Consider the following 17,825-nt stretch of genomic DNA (forward strand, 5'->3'; position numbering starts at 1 on the left):
CATTCTCTGACAATAAAAAATAACAAAAAGGAAATGTCATTATAATCAAAGTAATCTATATTTTAATCAGCAAATGACATTGGTTTTGGACAATAACTGTCCGTTACGAACCTCAAACTTTTAAGTTCGGGTTCACTCATCTCTAACTCTTCCCAAAATGTGGGCTCATGAGTCGCAGCCTATGTGCATAATTGCAGGTACGTATACTTTCCTCCGAAACGCTCCGGAGACTAGATTAGTTGAGGTGATTGAGAGGCGTCTTCCATAGTGACATACTTGTCAATCTTCTAGAGCGATACTGGGAAGAGCAGGCCAATAGTCTCATCTCAATCTATGATCCCTGGTTAGATAACTAAAGTGGCATATGAGAGACAAATATACCTGGCTGCACTCAGGCTGCCTACAGTGACAAGCTACCTTTGAAATCTGCCAAAAACTTGCGATTCGTTACATAGTGTATTATGGCACTGTCAAGTAAAATCGACCAACGACACATCTACTCTTGTGTATGACTAATTTTCAAACAAACAAAAATCTTCAGGGACGTTTGACAGAATTTCAGTTCACTTGGGGGAAGAAACCGCTATGTAGGTCTGCCCAGACGAAACACCTCATTTGTAAAATATAGCTGGCGTCATTGCAGCAGACATCACTGCTGTAATAAAGGAACACTTGACTTTTGGATAGATTTTGGCAGTCACCCAGAATGGAATGACAATTACCATAAATACTAAATTATTCTCTCACAAAATGTATCATTTTTACATCAATACCTCCCATTATCATTGGAAAAGCAATGTCACACAGAACTACATTTCCTTTATTCGCAAAAATGTTCCCAGTATCAAAAAACTGTTAGAAAGATTTCACAAAATGATTCTATTAACTTATGAATCCTGTTATTTGTTCAACATTTCCTGAGGACAGCTTCTGTAGTGGCGGCTATTTCACCCCTGGGAGCCATCAAGACTGCCAACAACAAAAATACTGGTATTGTCGCCCACAGCAGCCAATCACAGCTCAACGTTCTCTTCTCCAGGGCAGCTTATGACATGAAAACTGAAACTGGATTGGTCAGGATGGGCAACAGCACCTCATATATCACAACTGTCTACTACTTACAATACTTTACCACCCTATTTTGCTCCTCATCAAGTTCCCACAACAGGCACACATGTGACTATGGGTGCAAGCTACTGTACACAAGACTGACAAAGATGAGAAAGGGAAGGGGTCTGTGTAGACTTATCTGCAGGTGAGACTACAAGAACAACCTGAAGAGAGCCCATGTCTCCAAAATTACTAGCTGTTCGTCACCTGTCATTGCTCCTGTGCCGGGCTCTGCTACTTCCTTCCCCTAGGGCCAGCTCCTTCTGGGCGAGATCATGCTGGATTACTTTGGTAACCTTGCATGCACCACTGATGGCATCATCCAAAGCCTTTTAGGGCTGCCTGAGTATTCAGGTAGTAGTGCACACTGCTACCACATGCTTTCAAGGAGCCAATCCACAGGTGTCTGACTCGACTTATCTTCTAAACTTCTCCTGAGTACAACCCAGCTCCCACTACCACTGCAGTACTGCTATTCTTGCAGCTGTCTACAATCTCAACTCTGCAGTATCAATGTGACATAACGCTTACTCAATTGTATTTTCATTTCTGTTTGCTACCTGTACTCCCACACTAAGGAAGGATGGTTGCCTACTCAATTCTGCTATTCCTGTGCACTACCCGTACTTCTGCGAAAAAGTGTTTGATTGCCTGCTCAGCTCTGCTGTTCATGTGTGCTTTTGCACATTTGGCTCTACTGCATCTAACACTTCAAGCTTCACTGATCCACCTACTATCCTATATATCCAAGCTCTAACGGTCTTCACTGTTCCACATACTGTCCTGCTTCTTGCTCCGCTGCATCATCTGATCCGTGCTGCTATTATGGACTCCCTCTGACATACGACTTAGTGAATCCACCTCACCAGTTGAGCCAACAACATTAGAAGTATAAAGTAGTTCCCAAAATATCAAGATTATAATCTAATATTGGGGGCATGTTAAGTCCCGTTCTGTTCAGGATAGGACCGACCCCAGAAGCATGTTAATTAACATATTCATGACCTTTTGTGTTCAGTTTACAAAATTGGCCTGTAATCTTGGGCTTGTTGGCAAGTATTCTAACTATACTTATAACTTCCAAATCCAATATACAATAGAAAGAGCAGCTCTGGAGCACAAAGACTTCATTTAACAAATTTCACACTGTGTAGATTGAAAACAGGTCCAATAATGAGCATGTGTACATTTCCGAAAGATAATTACTGGGAAGCTTAAGAAAGGTAAAAAGGAAAATCAATGCAAACACCAACTGAAAGGACATTCCCATTTACCTCTCCTTTCCAGAGCCATAACTTGTATTTTACCATCAACATGACTGTATTAGGGCTTGTTTGGAAAGTCATCACACACGTTACTATACACGTATATGTACAGAAGAGTAGTAAAATATTCCAGGTGAACTGGTGAAAAAACATGCAATGCCACCATTGTTTTTGGGGGGTTTTGTTTTTATGGCATCCATTATTGGAGAAAATTTTAAACTCACAATTTTCTGAGACCTATAAAACTTTTTATTTTCTATTGAGGGTTTGATTTTTTGTTGTGGTTTTAAAATGGTACCACTTTGGGGTAAAGAAGATGTATCGACCACTTATTATTACGTTAGTGTGGGAGGTGCGGCAATTAAAAAATTACAATATAATTATGGCTTTTTTTTTGTTTTTGCTTTGAGACATTTATTGTATAGAGTAAACAACTTCCCTTTTTAAAACATGAGGCTTTTAAGAAACTTGTTAAACCCAATGTTTTTTTTTACATTTCTTTATTTGTAACTGAGGAATGGGGGAGTAACTTTAATGTTTTTTTTAAATATATATTTACTTTTTTTTTTCCATAAGGGACTTGAGCCTGCAGTTGTTTTATCCCTTGTACGATATGCTGCAATACTTTAGTTTTGCACCAGTCATCGTCAAGGCCGCCTATCAAGTCTGGCTATAAGACAGAAACCCATCAGCACCCTGTGATCACGTTACAGGTGAAAAGGGGGCAATGGACTCCTGGATTGGATGACTGGACAGAATTGTGCAGTTTAAATGCCACTGTCAGTGATTAACACATGCATTTCAGATAGCTCCGGTGGCTGCTACTAGAAGCAGATGCCAGCTGTCCTGTGTGGAGTGGGGTCAGCCCCTGAGTCTGTTCCACATACCTCAACCAGCTCCATGACAGACATATCTGTAATGGAGTGTAAGGCCGGGGTCACAGTGGCGAGGAATACAGCCGAGTGAGAGGCGCTAAAAGCACGCATTAGACACGGACCAATGATTCTCTATGGGGTCCCTCGCACCAGCCGTATATTTCTCATCCGTATTCTAGGCTCCGTGTCAATCGCAGCATGTTGCGATTGTCAGCGTACTACAGCCGTAGTACGCCAATGCAAGTCTATGGGTGCGCAAAAAATACGGATTAGGCTAGTTTCACATTAGCGTTTTTTTGCGCAGCGCATCGGGCGCATAAAAGACGCAAAGAAAAATGCAAAGCAAACGCGCGTTTTTTTAACGTCATGCGCACGCTGATGCGTAAAAAAAACGCAGCGTTGTTTGCGTTTTACATGCGTTTTTGCATGCGTTTGCGTTTTTATGCGCATGCGTTTTTAAGTGTGACGTTTTTTCCATTGTCTAGAGAACATTCTAGACTTGTTTCACTCAAAAACGCATGCGCAAAAAAACGCAGCCGTGCGCAAGACCATGCGCACGCATGCGTTCCCATAGACTTCAATGTGGTTTTTTTGCGCATTCCGTGCGCAAGCGTGCGCATGCGTTTTTTTGCCGAGACAGGGCGCACCAAAAAATGCAACATGTTGCGTCTGGCGCGCCTGGCGCAAAAGACAAAAAAACGCATGCGCACGAAAACGCAAGTGTGCGCAAGACCATGCGCACGTCATGTTAACCATAGGTGCGCAGTGCGCATGCGCACGGGTGCGCACGATGCGCTGCGCACAAAAGCGCAAATGTGAAACCAGCCTTAGACACGGACCACACATGTGACCTGCGAGAAATACGCACCCGGTGTCTTTTAGCAAAGCCGGCAATTCAGTGCGCTATACAGTAAACTCACACTGACAGGTTTAATAAAGAAACGAAAGAATAGATAATAATAATAATAATAATAATAATAAATTTTATTTTTATAGCGCCGACATATTCCGCAGCACTTTACATTTCAGAGGGGATTTGTACAGACAATAGACATTACAGCATAACAATAATCACATACAGTAGATTATAACAAAAACCAAGAGGAAAGAGGGCCCTGCTCGCAAGCTTACAGTCTATGAGGAAAGAGGGAGACACGAAAGGTGGGTGGTAACAGTTACCCTGATTGTATGGACCAGTCATAATGTTAAGTGTGTAACAGTACAGACACAGAGGGCTAATGGAGGCATAAAGCATGTGGGAACATGATGCGGGGAACCTGGTTATGGTAAAACTTTTGGCTCTGCCACACAGGGATAGATTAGGTTAATGTGTTGGGGTGGTAGGCCAGTCTGAATAAATGCGTTTTCAGGACACGCTTAAAATTGTGGGGATTGGGGACTAATCGTATTGACCTGGGAAGTGCATTCCAAAGAATTGGCGCGGCACGTGTAAAGTCTTGGAGACGGGAGTGGGAGGTTCTGACTATTGAGGATGCTAATCTCAGGTCATCAGCAGAACGGAGGGCGCGGGTAGGGTGGTATACTGAAACAAGGGAGGAGATGTAGGGTGGTGCTGAGCCATGAAGAGCTTTGTGAGTGAGGGTAATAAGTTTATACTGAATTACCCTCGCCTACTGTATTATCACCCATCCCTTGAAGATTGTGAGCCCTCGCGGGCAGGGTCCTCTCTCCTCCTGTACCAGTTATGACTTGTATTGTTTAAGACTATTGTACTTGTTTTTATGTATACCCCCCTCACATGTAAAGCGCCATGGAATAAATGGCGCTATAACAATAAATAATAATAATAATAATAATAATAATAATAATAATTCTGGAGTGGATGGGTAGCCAGTGTAATGACTGGCACAAGGTAGAGGCATCGGTGTAACGATTGGTGAGGAATATGATCCTGGCTGCAGCATTCAAGACAGATTGGAGGGGGGAGAGTTTGGTAAGAGGGAGACCGATTAGAAGAGAGTTACAATAGTCGAGACGAGAATGAATAAGAGAAACAGTAAGAGTTTTTGCAGAGTCAAAGGTAAGAAAAGGTCGAATTCTAGAAATGTTTTTGAGGTGCAGATGACAAGAGCGAGCCAGTGATCGAATGTGGGGGGCAAAGGAAAGCTCGGAATCAAGTATGACCCCAAGACAGCGGGCCTGTTGCTGGGGAGTAATAGTGGAACCACACACAGAAATGGCAATGTCTGATATAGGTACATTAGTAGAGGGAGGAAACACCAGGAGTTCAGTCTTTGACAGGTTCAGTTTCAGATATAGTGAGGACATGATATTAGACACAGCGTTTAGACAATCGCCGGTGTTTTCTAGAAAGGCTGGCGTGATGTCAGGAGAAGAAGCGTATAATTGGGTGTCATCAGCATAGAGATGGTACTGGAAATCAAATCTACTGATTGTTTGACCAATAGGGGCAGTGTACAAGGAGAAGAGGAGGGGACCTAGAACCGATCCTTGGGGGACCCCAACAGTAAGGGGAAGATGAGAGGAGGAGGAACTGGCAAAAGATACAGTAAAGGAGCGGTCGGAGAGATAGGAGGAGAACCAGGAGAGAACGGTATCCTTGAGGCCAATGGAACGGAGCATAGTGAGGAGGAGCTGATGATCCACAGTGTCGAATGCTGCAGAGAGATCCAAGAGAATTAGCATGGAGTAGTGACCATTTGATTTAGCTGTTAGCAGATCATTAGAGACTTTAGTGAGGGCAGTTTCAGTGGAGTGTAAAGAGCGGAAACCGGATTGGAGAGGGTCGAGAAGAGAGTTTTCTGAGAGATAGCGGATAAGACGGGAGTGGACCAGGCGTTCCAGGAGTTTAGAGATGAAGGGAAGATTAGAGACAGGTCTATAGTTAGCGGCACAGTTTTGGTCGAGGGATGGTTTTTTAAGTAGTGGATGTATGATTGCATGCTTAAATGCAGACACATAGACACATAGATAGACACATAGAATACACAATCTGTTATCTCAGACCATTTTATTTTTACCATGGGCCTAAAAACTAACAGGCAAGTGGCCGCTAACTATCTGTCCACTCTGACCCCTGACGATCTCTGCTGACTCAGAGAGGTCACAGAATGCTCCTGCAGCTTCCGTTGACGTCACGTCGACATAGCAGCTGCTTGTTTTCTGCTCCTCTCAGTTGACAACGCGGCTGGTGGTGCCATGCTGATTGACAGCCGGCTCTCCCATAAAAGTGGGAAGCCGGCTGTCAATCAATATGACTTTGATAGTCACACCCCATTGACATATTAACCCAAAAAAGGAAGTGCTGCTCTGTTAACGTGAAGCAGCAGAATTGCTGGCAGGAGCGGTCGGTGAACGCTCTGAGCTAGCATTGGGCAACTACTTACCTGTTCTTAGGTCCATAGTAAAAAAATAAACTAGTCCCAGATAACCCTTTTAAGTAACTGTATATTACAATGATATTCCAAAACATTGTTATAGAAACAATGGTGATATCTAATTTAATTATTTAGATTTGAGTTATTTTTCAATTTCATTTCAAAATACTTTTTCGATCTGCATAGGTGTATTTGAACTATAATACAGTGTACTGGACATTGCAGCAGAGGAAATAAAGCAGAAGGAATCCTTACCTCCTGCTCAGAGAGGCCGTCAATGATTTCTGACACTTCATGCTCACTGCGTGCGGCAGATAAGGACAGACCGCTTCCCCTTTGTCCTACCCTGCTGAGAAATGGAATTGAAATGTTCAACGATGTGTAGTGATGCACCAGCAGGTTGTATGGATGAGCAACTTAACATAGCCACAGCAGACATTCATAGTACACTTGATACCCCAGGGTCTCACTGGATGTAATAATACTTATAAGCTAATGTTTTTCACCCTTTCTGACTTTATTCCAGACATTCAGAGATGCCGAACAATAAAAACACCAGTACATGGAAACATGCCAATGCTAAAAACATTGTCAACCAGAGTAATATTTAACTTTCTTCCATTTTTCTAGATAAAAATAGAGTATTTCAGATTCATTATATACTCGTATCATACGGTTTCTATTATTCTCTGAAGAACTAAAATTACATCAAAGTATGCTACAAAGGCTGTGCCGTTTCAGAGAAAAACATTTTAAAATCCGTCAAGGACTGAGATGCACACAAGACTAGTTGGACCAGCGAGCCCCCGGCAGCTTCTCCGCACCTGCTCCCCTGGAGTGACAGGTCTCTCGCTGCATGCATTTATAGGGAGAGACCTGTCAGATATTGGCAGTTGGCGAGGAGAAGCCACCAATGACTCGCATGTTTGACTAATCTCCCCATGAGGCTTGGTTATGGGCAGTTTTTTAACTATGTTTTTCTCTGCAGTAATCATACAGCTAGTGTCAATTATTCAAACCCCATCGCTAATTAGGTTTGTCAGAAAAATGTACAAACTTTCTGCTGATTATGATAAAGAACAATCTAAATAACTGAAGACAACTAATATAACAAGTGGTTTCTTCAAATTGCATGAAAAGTGCCACATTTACTAACTGAAGGCCTTAGAATTAGTTATGCATCATTTTTGAAGCAGATCTAAACAGCCAAACTCTGTCAGCGTTCCTAAGAAATCGTAGCCCATTCCTCACGCAATGGCCTTCAGTTCACTAATGTTCTTAGATTTTTGCACTGCAAACTCCATCTTCAAATCACATTAAAGATTTTCTTTGGACAGCTGCTTTTGATGGCCACTCTAGAATCTTCCAGGACTTCTTCTGAAACCAAGTCTTACTGGACTGTGAGGCTTGCTCTGAATCATTGTCCTGTTGGAAGGTTCAATGAGGTCCAAGGATCACCTTCATCAAAAAAGGCATGCTGTTTTTTTCCTAGGATTTCCGGAGAATTGATTTAATGCATGTTGCCCTCCACAAACTACAGGTTTCCTTAACTGTAGGCAGGGTGTTTTATTTAGCTGGTGCTTCATTCTGCCTCCTCCAGACATTGTGCTGATCCATAGGCTAAAAAAGGTGCAGCTTTAACAAATCACTTCACAGAACAGAGTCCGAAAACTTCTGTGGCTTATTTATTTGGTTTTTAGAATACTGGAGCAAACATTTCTTGCACAAATGGAAACTCTAGAGCCTGCCAACAAATCTTGCTGCAAGTCTGTTGCAAACCCTCAAGGGTTTTAAGTCACCTGCCTCATCAGGAATCTGATGACACCCACTTTCTGCCACATCCAAGTAACATAGCCAGTGTACCGTTAACATTGATCTTGTGAACTATGCTTCCAACTGTAACTCCAGGAACACTCACTACATTAGTAGGCTTTCTGCCACATCCAGGTAAAATAGCCAGTGTACCGTTAACATTGATCTTGTGAACTATGCTTCCAACTGTAACTCCAGGAACACTCACTACATTAGTAGGCTTTCTGCCACATCCAGGTAAAATAGCCAGTGTACCGTTAACATTGATCTTGTGAACTATGCTTCCAACTGTAACTCCAGGAACACTCACTACATTAGTAGGCTTTCTGCCACATCCAGGTAAAATAGCCAGTGTACCTTTAACATTGATCTTGTGAACTATGCTTCCAACTTTAACTCCAGGAACACTTACTACATTAGTAGGCTGCACAATAATGACCTTTTAACATTTTGGACCCCTTTCTTGACTCTCAAAGAAAACTCAGTCAACATAACTCATGGCCAGCATACCTGATGCAACTTGCAAATGTGTGCCCTAATGAGGGACTTTATTCAGGGGTTGAATCATTCTTAGACTGCAGTAGTCATTAAAAGTGTCATTTTGTGTTGAATTTGGAGAAACCATTTGTTATATACGTTTTGTTGAGATATTTAAAGGAAACCTGTAAGTTACCCAAACGCAAATAGCGTTCCAAAGCTGTCAGACCCTCTGCCAACTCCGGGACGCTGCGATCATGTTTGATCGCAGTGTTTCGGGAGTTAAAGTGCCGGGAGCGGTCCATGTCCGGCCGCGATCAGCCGTGCTTCCCCCGTGAGCGTGGCTGATCGCCCATGACGTACTATCCTGTCCATGGGAATTAAGTCCCAGGACACATGGATGGTATAGTACGTCCCATGGCAGAAAGGGGTTAAAGACAGTTGTCTTACATAGTCACCTTTATAAAAGACTCATGTCCACAGACTCGAACTCTAAGCTCTAAAGTACAACATGAGCAAGACCAAAGAGTTTTCTAAGGATGTCAGGGACCAGATCATAGACATGCACAAGGCTGGAATGGGCTACAAAACCATACGTAAGGCACTGGGTGAGAAGGAGACAAATGTCGGTGAAATAGTAAGAAAATGGAAGAAATACAAAATGACAACTACATGGGGGGAACTTGTTAATGATCTCAAGGCAGTTGGGACAACAGTCGCCAAGAAAACCATTACGCGGTAAAGGTTTAAAATTTACACTGTAAAGGTTTAAAATTCTGCAGGGCCTGCAAGGTCCCCCTGCTCAAGAAGGCACAAGTGCAGGCCCGTCTGAAGTTTGCCAGTGAACACCTGGATGATTCTGTGAGTGATTGGGAGTAGGTGCTGGGATCAGATGAGACAACAATTGAGCTCTTTGGCATTAACTCAACTCGCCGTGTTTGGAGGAAGAGAAATGCTGCCTATGACCCAAAGAACACCGTCCCCACTGTCAAGCATTGAGGTGGAAGCATTATTTTTTCAGGGTGTTTCTCTACTAAGTGCAAAGGACTACTTCACATCAATGGGAGAATGGATGGAGCCATGTATCATAAAATCCTGAGTGACAACCTCCTTCTCTCAGTCAGGACATTAAAAATTGGGTCGTGGCTGGGTTTTCCAGCAAGACAATGACCCAAAACATACAGCCAAGGCAACAAAGGAGTTTTGAAAAGAAGCACATTAAGGTCATGGATTGACCTAGCCAGTCTCCAGACTTCAATCCCATAGAAAACTTATGGAGGGAGCTGAAGCTCTGAGTTGCTAAGTGACAGCCTCACATTCTTAATGATTTAGCGATGATCTGCAAAGAGGAGTGTAACAGAATTCCTCCTGAAATTACACAAATCTCATCATCAACTACAAAAAACGTCTGACTGCTGAGCTCGCCAACAAGGGTTTTGCCACAAAGTATTAAGTCTTGTTTGCCAGAAGGATCAAATACTTATTTCTCACTGCAAAATGCAAATAACTTTATATAATTTATACAATGTGATTTTCTGGATTTTATTTTTGATATTCTATCTCTCAATATTAAAATTAACCTACCCTTAAAATTATAGACTGTTCATGTCTTTGTCAGTGGGAAAACTTACAAAATCACCAAGGGATCAATTCTTATTTCCTTCACTGTATATACATATACACATATATACATATAACCATACATACAACCATGCACATGTATGTGTATATATGTGAATTTGTAGTTTTTATGGACTTGGTGCCAAAACAATTAAAGATCAGGAAGGTGAAAACTCAGAATATTCCCAAATTTGATTACACCTACATAAAACTTGAGCAAAGGTATGGGACAGCAAATATAGTCAAACTTTTAAAAGGGAGTCGGTTGCCAGGTTTTTACTACTTCATCTGAAAGCAAAAACAAAAACCTACAAGACAGGAAGTTTTACACCCAGAAGTAAAATCACATAATGTTTATTAAGCAACATCAATTCATCAGAGAGCAACCTAATGTAGAAGTACAGACCAGGATTCCCTTGTTGTGTCACTTTACTGGTTGCTACAGTTTTGACAGAATCAGTGTTTTATCTCACTGAATGCTGAGCTCTATAAAACCGGCCCACACTACTGATTGGCAGCTTTCTGCCCATGTATGGTGTGCTGCCAATCAGAGGTGGAGGGTGGGGTTATACTGCATTTGTGAATATGCTTGACTATCTGGCAGGAGGTTTACTAGTCCTCTAATACTAATGTCCTGATAAAACTGATTTTATCAAACCTACACTAACATGGCCAGTAAGTGACACATCGCTGGAATCAGGATCTCTACCCATACATTACTGTTGTTCTCAGATTAGTTTACAAAAACCTGGTGACAGATTCCCTTTAGTTCCCTTTATTTGTTCATTTATTGGAAAATAACGACTACTTAACCTGTAATGTTGACTGGCAGGTGCAACAAGGTTAAATGTAATAAAGATTAAACACCAACCTCTGCATGCGTTCCTGAAGCTCCCTCTGCTTGCGGATCTCAGGGAACTGCTTCTCATAATACTCCCTTATCTTGCTCTCCTTTGCTCTTCTGCGTGGATTATTTTCAATACGCTCCACTTTTTTCTCCCAGGCTTCCATCAACTGGTCATAACGCTGACAGAGTTTCTGTTCCTGCACCAGAAAGTGATCTATCAGAACAAGCAAATCTGTAACTCAGACCTCAATCACAACAGAGTCACTAATCATAACCGTCTCCAAGATGCTTACATGCTTCCCAATGTGCACTGGCACCTAAAATAAGCCACAAAATAAAATATCAAACGACACAGCATAAAAGTAGCATACACGTCAGGAGGCACCATGTTCTCTTCCCATCAAAAACTACCATTATAAGCAAAAGCCATGACCCAATGATCCTGACAGACCTCATTGACATAAAGTGATGCAAGTCAGGTTTTTTTTTTGCATTTTTCACTGGAAAAATAGCTGGCAGACTGTACTTGACATTAATCTACTAGAACCCAGTGGCACCTACCAGGTACGGACTGGGGCTGGAATTCAGCCCTGGGACTTGAAATCACACAGGCCCATGATGTCCCCGTTCACATGAACCAGATGGGATATATTATTAATATTACCCTGGATGGAGGAAAGGAAGATTTTCTATAAGACCAATATTTCTAATGATTCCTGTGACCTGCTGGGGAAAGTGACGGAGTCAGCGACTTTGTTCTCCATCACAACTCTTAACAATATGGGTATTTTGAGAACACCAATTCTGTTAATAATGTAGCAGATAAGGCAGCCAATGATCAGACAGGTCCTTCTGGCATTTGCCAGAATTACCAGATGGCCAGTCCGGCCCTGGCACCTGCACATGGATTCAGGCCAACTTTGCTGCATTTGTATTCATACCTCGAAGCTACAGAAATTGGTTGTAATCCATGTACAATTAGTTTAACCCAGCCGCAACACTGATCAATTACACGCAGCAATGCTGGGAAGGCGGCCACAGAAGAATTATTCATGGAGCCCAGCAACACACAAGGTGCACTTTATTACCCTGCATATTGATAATCTAGCTGAGCTGGATCTATCGTGGCTGCCTTCATTACTCAATTTTATTAGTGCCACTATTTTATGTGAGCGCTCCTATATAGGGGAAAGTCGGCTGCACAATCGGCCGAAGTATCATTCGGCCAACAGCCATCGAGGGCGTATGGCCGGCCTTAGATGCCCAAACTTTAGTTGTGGAAACTCTCCACCTATGTGTTCTCTGGTGCATTGTAATAAGGTGCGTCACTTGAGGAAGGGGACGCTCCCCCAAAACGTAGCATAAGTGTTTGTGAGCCATTATCGTCTCTGCGGATGCTCTATCGACACTGAGAAAGCTTCAATATTATGCATTATGGACCATAAGGCTGTGTGCACACGTTGCGTTTTTTCAGTGCAGATTTGTCACAAAACCTGAAGGGATTCCCGAGTTCAGCAAAGTGAATGAGATTACTGAAGTCTCGGGCACACATTGCTTATTGGTGACTTACAGCTTGAAATCTGCCACATGTCAATTCTTTCATCGTTTTGGCTGCAGATTTCAATTTTACTGAGAGGAGAAAAATCTTCACCAAAAACGTTTTTTTGCTACTTCACTTTTCCTACCAAGAGAGGCAGAAATGGCAAAGATTTTTCTGCCCCAAATATTGTCCGCTCATCCCTACTAACACGAGCACATACCCTAAAGTTCTAGCGTAGGACGGCATCATATGGGGCACTATATCGGATGAATTACAATGAATACATCTTTATACATTATCATCTATAGTAAAATATTGTGGGTGCAAGCCTTTCGGACATGTGCATTTTATTCTGAGTATTGTGAGAACCCCAGAGGGGGCCTTGGAACTACTCCATAATGCTGGGATCTGGTTGTAAGGGGAATATTCTCGGAGTCACGGCACTGTTGGGAAACCCGGAACACAACTACAGTAATGACTGCTTGGATGAGGGGTTTTGCTTCCTAAGACTCAAATAAAAACGCCATGGCAGTTGGCAAATGGGATTTTCATTCCTCCCTGTGTGATTTACTTAGCATTTTAAAGGCTGCCAAACTTTTCATAGCTGTACTAAAACAGTGCTGATAAGAAATATGCATCCACGAAAATGAAGAGCACAAACTTCTACGGCTCATGTTACTCTACATCATCTAGAATGTAATCCCCTTTATCAGCACACGGAAAAGCAGCCAAGGCAGCTCATATACAGCGGTGATTTCAGAGTCCTGCGTTGATGGGAATCTACCCTTAAAAGGAGACGTCCCCGGGAACATCATCTATGGAAAATCTCAGGGTGAAAATCTCATGGGTAAAATTCAGATTTTTCTCGATCATTTTCCTGAGCACCTGTTAACCATGGATGATTTCATTCCTGGTATATCAGGCCACCTTCCTTCACAACTGCCGGGAATACACTGATTTTTACAGGTTTATTTTCCTTGTAAACTCCCTTGCAGATTGAGTTACTAACGTTCTGTCAGTGTAGCCCGAATAATAGTAAACTATGCTACGTTCTGAGTCCTGAAGAAATAGAGCTCGAGCTGTATATGAAGAATGACGCCGGTCCTTCATGTCCTCTGCGATCGCTGACAGGAGCCATATCATTTGCTTAGCGAGAATCATTCAGTAGTGTCCAGAGATAATTATCCTCAGTCATCCGCCATAACAGAGTATTTATGAGTTTGTTCTATTCTGCTTCTTCTAGAATATGAAGGGCTTCCAACGGACACAAAGCTGATGTTTTTTTCCTCCAAAACAGTACGACTCGTGTTTTTTTCCCCTGAGATTTTCCAACGTGCACAACACATTTTACATCATTTTATAAAGTTCATCAAGACATTTGCACTATCAATGGTAAAATATTCCTTCTATGCTCAACTTAATCTTAGGGCAGAAGGCGAAGGACAGGACATTCTGTATTCTGTTTATTTGGATGCAAATGGAAAACAGATTTTCATTTTGCACTGCAGTTTAGAACGCTTTTACAGTTTAGATATTTTTTTCCGTCTGGGACCTCATTAATATTAGCTCTTTATTGATATCCCTGAGAAACGTTTGTCTCTTTCGGAAAAGAATCTTATTGAAAGATCCCATGTACTATTAGATCTCACTCACGTCCAAGTATCATGGTCGGAGTACAGACTGCAATATATGGACTGGCCGCGTCTCCTGACCCAAACCGCACAGCATCGTAGGCATATATGGGCAATCAAGTTCTGGTCAGGAGGACCTGTGGCCAGTCCAGGATAGACGGAAGTCTGAATGAGGCCTTAGTATATGTGCATTATTGAGAAGAAGTGTCAGATCAGTACCCACTGTAACTTTCCCTTTTTAGAGAATAGAGATACTAAATACCTGATTTGCCTGTAGAAAATCAAAAATACATTCGCTTTCAGGCAACAACGTAGGTTTCCTTCAATTGTATAATGCAATTACATCTTTACTCGGCTTTCTGAATACAGCTGGCTGGCAAGAAAAGAAGCCTTTATGTTCTCAGTAGGCCGTGGTGATCAGTCAGAAAGGAGCGTTAGACTTCTGTACTTTTAATTAATTCTACCTTGTATTTCGCTGGATCAGCGTCTGGGCTTTTGTGCCTTGAAACATTAAGCTGTCCTCTGGCACCAAAACCCTGCACAGTCGGCACCTCAACCTGATAATAAGCCTTTTTATTTAACCATCAGTGCACTGCACTAATAGAAGAGAACCACCACTCATAAGCCCATTACATTTCTATTACATTTTCCAATTTACCTCCTGGTTGTCACCGAGCCTCTCTGACCTTCGGCAACCTGCATTTCGTAAGCTGATAATGCACCAGAGTCTAAAAATTATGGAGGCTGCCACGTTTTATACATGTTACTAATAGCAAATGCTATTGCCTTCACATGTGACGTCCCCAATAGATACAGATATTCAATAAGGCCTTGGGAGCATCTAGCTATTCTGGAGGAAAAGAAGAACACTCAGAAAAGGGACATAATACTTCATTAGGCCACCTTCACACGTCAATGTCTCCAGTACGTATGGTGACAGTTTTCACACATTCTGGAACCACTTACACACGTAGACCCATTTAAATCTATGGGGCCGCGCATATGTCCGTGTGATCACACAGACCATGTGTCCGTGTGAGCCACACAAGGTCATGTCCGTTTTTTTTTCCAGCATCAGGCAGGTCAATAGGTCTAACGGATGTTCCATTTCTGGGGCAGCCGAGGGCTGGTTTTATTAGGCCAATATCCATTTACCTTCCCAGCCTATTACTATCAGTCCATTGTTGCCTGCTTAGCCTTTGCTAGTTATTAAAAATGAAAGGGTGGGTGTGTTATTTATTTTAGGGTCCCCCATTTTTAAATAACCATTAAATGCTAAGTAGACAACTGTGAGCTAATATTAATACACTGGGAAACTCCATGACTATTGGGCTCTTTCCATACTAATAAGACCAGCTCACAGTTGTCTGCTTTATCTTAGCTTGTTATTAAAAATAAGGGGGATGGATAGCCAAGTTACTGTTTTTTTATTACTGGAAATATGAGGGTGTGTGAAGGAGGCCTTAGTTTTGAAATACACAGAGATTCTTTAGGCAAAAATACGTATTAGAAGATCAGTATTAGATAAGTTGGGAGTTGGCCTGCATGAACTCTCATCAATTGTACCACAAATCTCTATGCACTGACTACGGTACCGACAAAGACAGCTAAGCACAGGTAAAGATTGAATGGGGAGGTCGACAGGTGTGTGTCAGGCCATTCCCACTCACTTCTATACCATTTCTGTAAGTCTGAAGTAGATAGATGTAGGTGTGAAACTACATGGCCGCTTCTGATCCAAATACAGCTTCCAGTGCCCGTCTCAATTGCCAAGTTTGGGTTGGGGAGCCATTTTTTAAAAATAAATGTAGGTTCCTGAGGTAGGACCCGCATCATTTTTGTTTGTACAGATTACATTTTGAACTTTGAAATGCGTTAACAAATAAACCGCATCTCTGGATACCAATTAGCTCTCATCCTTGATCCACTGGCGGCCCAGAATTAACCCTTTCTTAGCATTTTTGGATTATACATTGATTTGTGGGTCTGTAACAGCCTTAAGCCTATTAGAGGTTGTGGGCACACAACCATACCAGGAGAGTACCATTGCTTTTGGTCTCCCCACTGTTACTCGGATACAACCCTACTGCGTCTATTGTTATTTCAGCTTTATTCACCTTTATAGGGATAGTCTGATAGACATCATAGAGCGGGTCCATTTCTAAAAGCCAGAAAGAGGAGCGTCTCTTTCTGAAGTGGACACAGCCACATGATCAGCCATTTATTGAACAGCCATTGTGTAATAGGGGTAACAGATGATTGCTGGGGCGTTACAGGAGCACGTCATATGCTGTATTTTTTCCGGAGCACGACTTAATATTTTGACTGCAGGTCTCTACATAGTAAAACGTTATGCGCTATTGAACATGAAGCACTACGGTGCAGGCTCCAGTGCCCACTACTTACCCATTGCTTCCGGGCATGATTCCTTCTTTTAAAATACAAAATGAGCTTCTTACGCATTGTCTGGTTTCTAGAGTAGGAAAAGAGGAAAATACGAAAACATTTTCCAAATTGTTTTACAAGTAAGATGACAACTAGAAAGCACACACTGCGTGATACTTACATTTTAATATTTTCATGGTACTGCTTGGTGTCTGACGGCTGGTTGTACAGTGGCTGTAAGGAAAATCAATGTATTCACAACACCATATACCAGAACTTCCATGTACCATGGAGAAACATTAGAAGCTATAAGTCCCTAGTATTAGCGCTAGATGCCAGTGATGCTGCCCACCTGTGATAAGTGACACGTGAAACATTTTAGTTCCGATGTATCATGAATGAGACGTACCAGTTCCACATGAGGGCCCAGACCTTCCAGAATCCGATGAGCCGCCTCTGCCTTTTTCTGCAACACAATGAGATGACACATCTATAAGATCCAATATACTCACAATATTAATGATAAATATGCGATCCCAAGTTCTAACCTGTAGTCCAGTGGGCCTGAGAATATAATACATATCTGCCACTTTCTAAGATTTCTGTTCACATCTCTTTATGTGAACACATTTCTCACTTGCACCAAGGAAACAACCTGCTCGTACACCAAACTTATGTAGGGTCATCTGTATGTGCCAAAGCAGTGTCCATATACTTTTCTAATATACAATGGGATTTAGTGACCTGTGTCTCTACAGTCTAGCAACCCTCCAACAGGGATATACATATTACACAGAGATGGGTGAAGAAGAGGGGGATGAAGCTGCAGCACCACTCCGGTTCTCAAGGTTTCAGTGGGAGAAAAGTGAGGAATATCAAATTAGCGCATTTTAGTATGCATGCA

At 42.1% G+C, this 17,825-nt stretch overlaps 1 protein-coding gene across 15 annotated transcripts in view; it reads right to left on the bottom strand.

The window, feature by feature from the left end:
• NCOR2 (nuclear receptor corepressor 2) overlaps nucleotides 1–17,825 on the bottom strand; it is a 545,344-nt gene that overhangs the window by 223,779 nt on the left and 303,740 nt on the right. For 12 of the 15 annotated variants that reach the window (XM_073586128.1, XM_073586134.1, XM_073586131.1 and 9 more), the window contains exons 7-11: nucleotides 17,331–17,387; nucleotides 17,103–17,155; nucleotides 16,943–17,009; nucleotides 11,390–11,562; nucleotides 6,865–6,958 (exon numbers count right to left, since the gene is read on the bottom strand). In XM_073586128.1, coding sequence (XP_073442229.1) covers nucleotides 6,865–6,958; nucleotides 11,390–11,562; nucleotides 16,943–17,009; nucleotides 17,103–17,155; nucleotides 17,331–17,387 — 444 coding nt within the window. The remainder of the gene's footprint in view (nucleotides 1–6,864; nucleotides 6,959–11,389; nucleotides 11,563–16,942; nucleotides 17,010–17,102; nucleotides 17,156–17,330; nucleotides 17,388–17,825) is intronic. The other 3 variants (XM_073586135.1, XM_073586129.1, XM_073586124.1) reach the window with 1 other exon arrangement.

This window comes from Dendrobates tinctorius, unplaced genomic scaffold (genome assembly GCF_039654945.1).
Source record: "Dendrobates tinctorius isolate UK_male_01 unplaced genomic scaffold, ASM3965494v1 ptg000090l, whole genome shotgun sequence".
Lineage (NCBI taxonomy): Eukaryota > Metazoa > Chordata > Amphibia > Anura > Dendrobatidae > Dendrobates > Dendrobates tinctorius.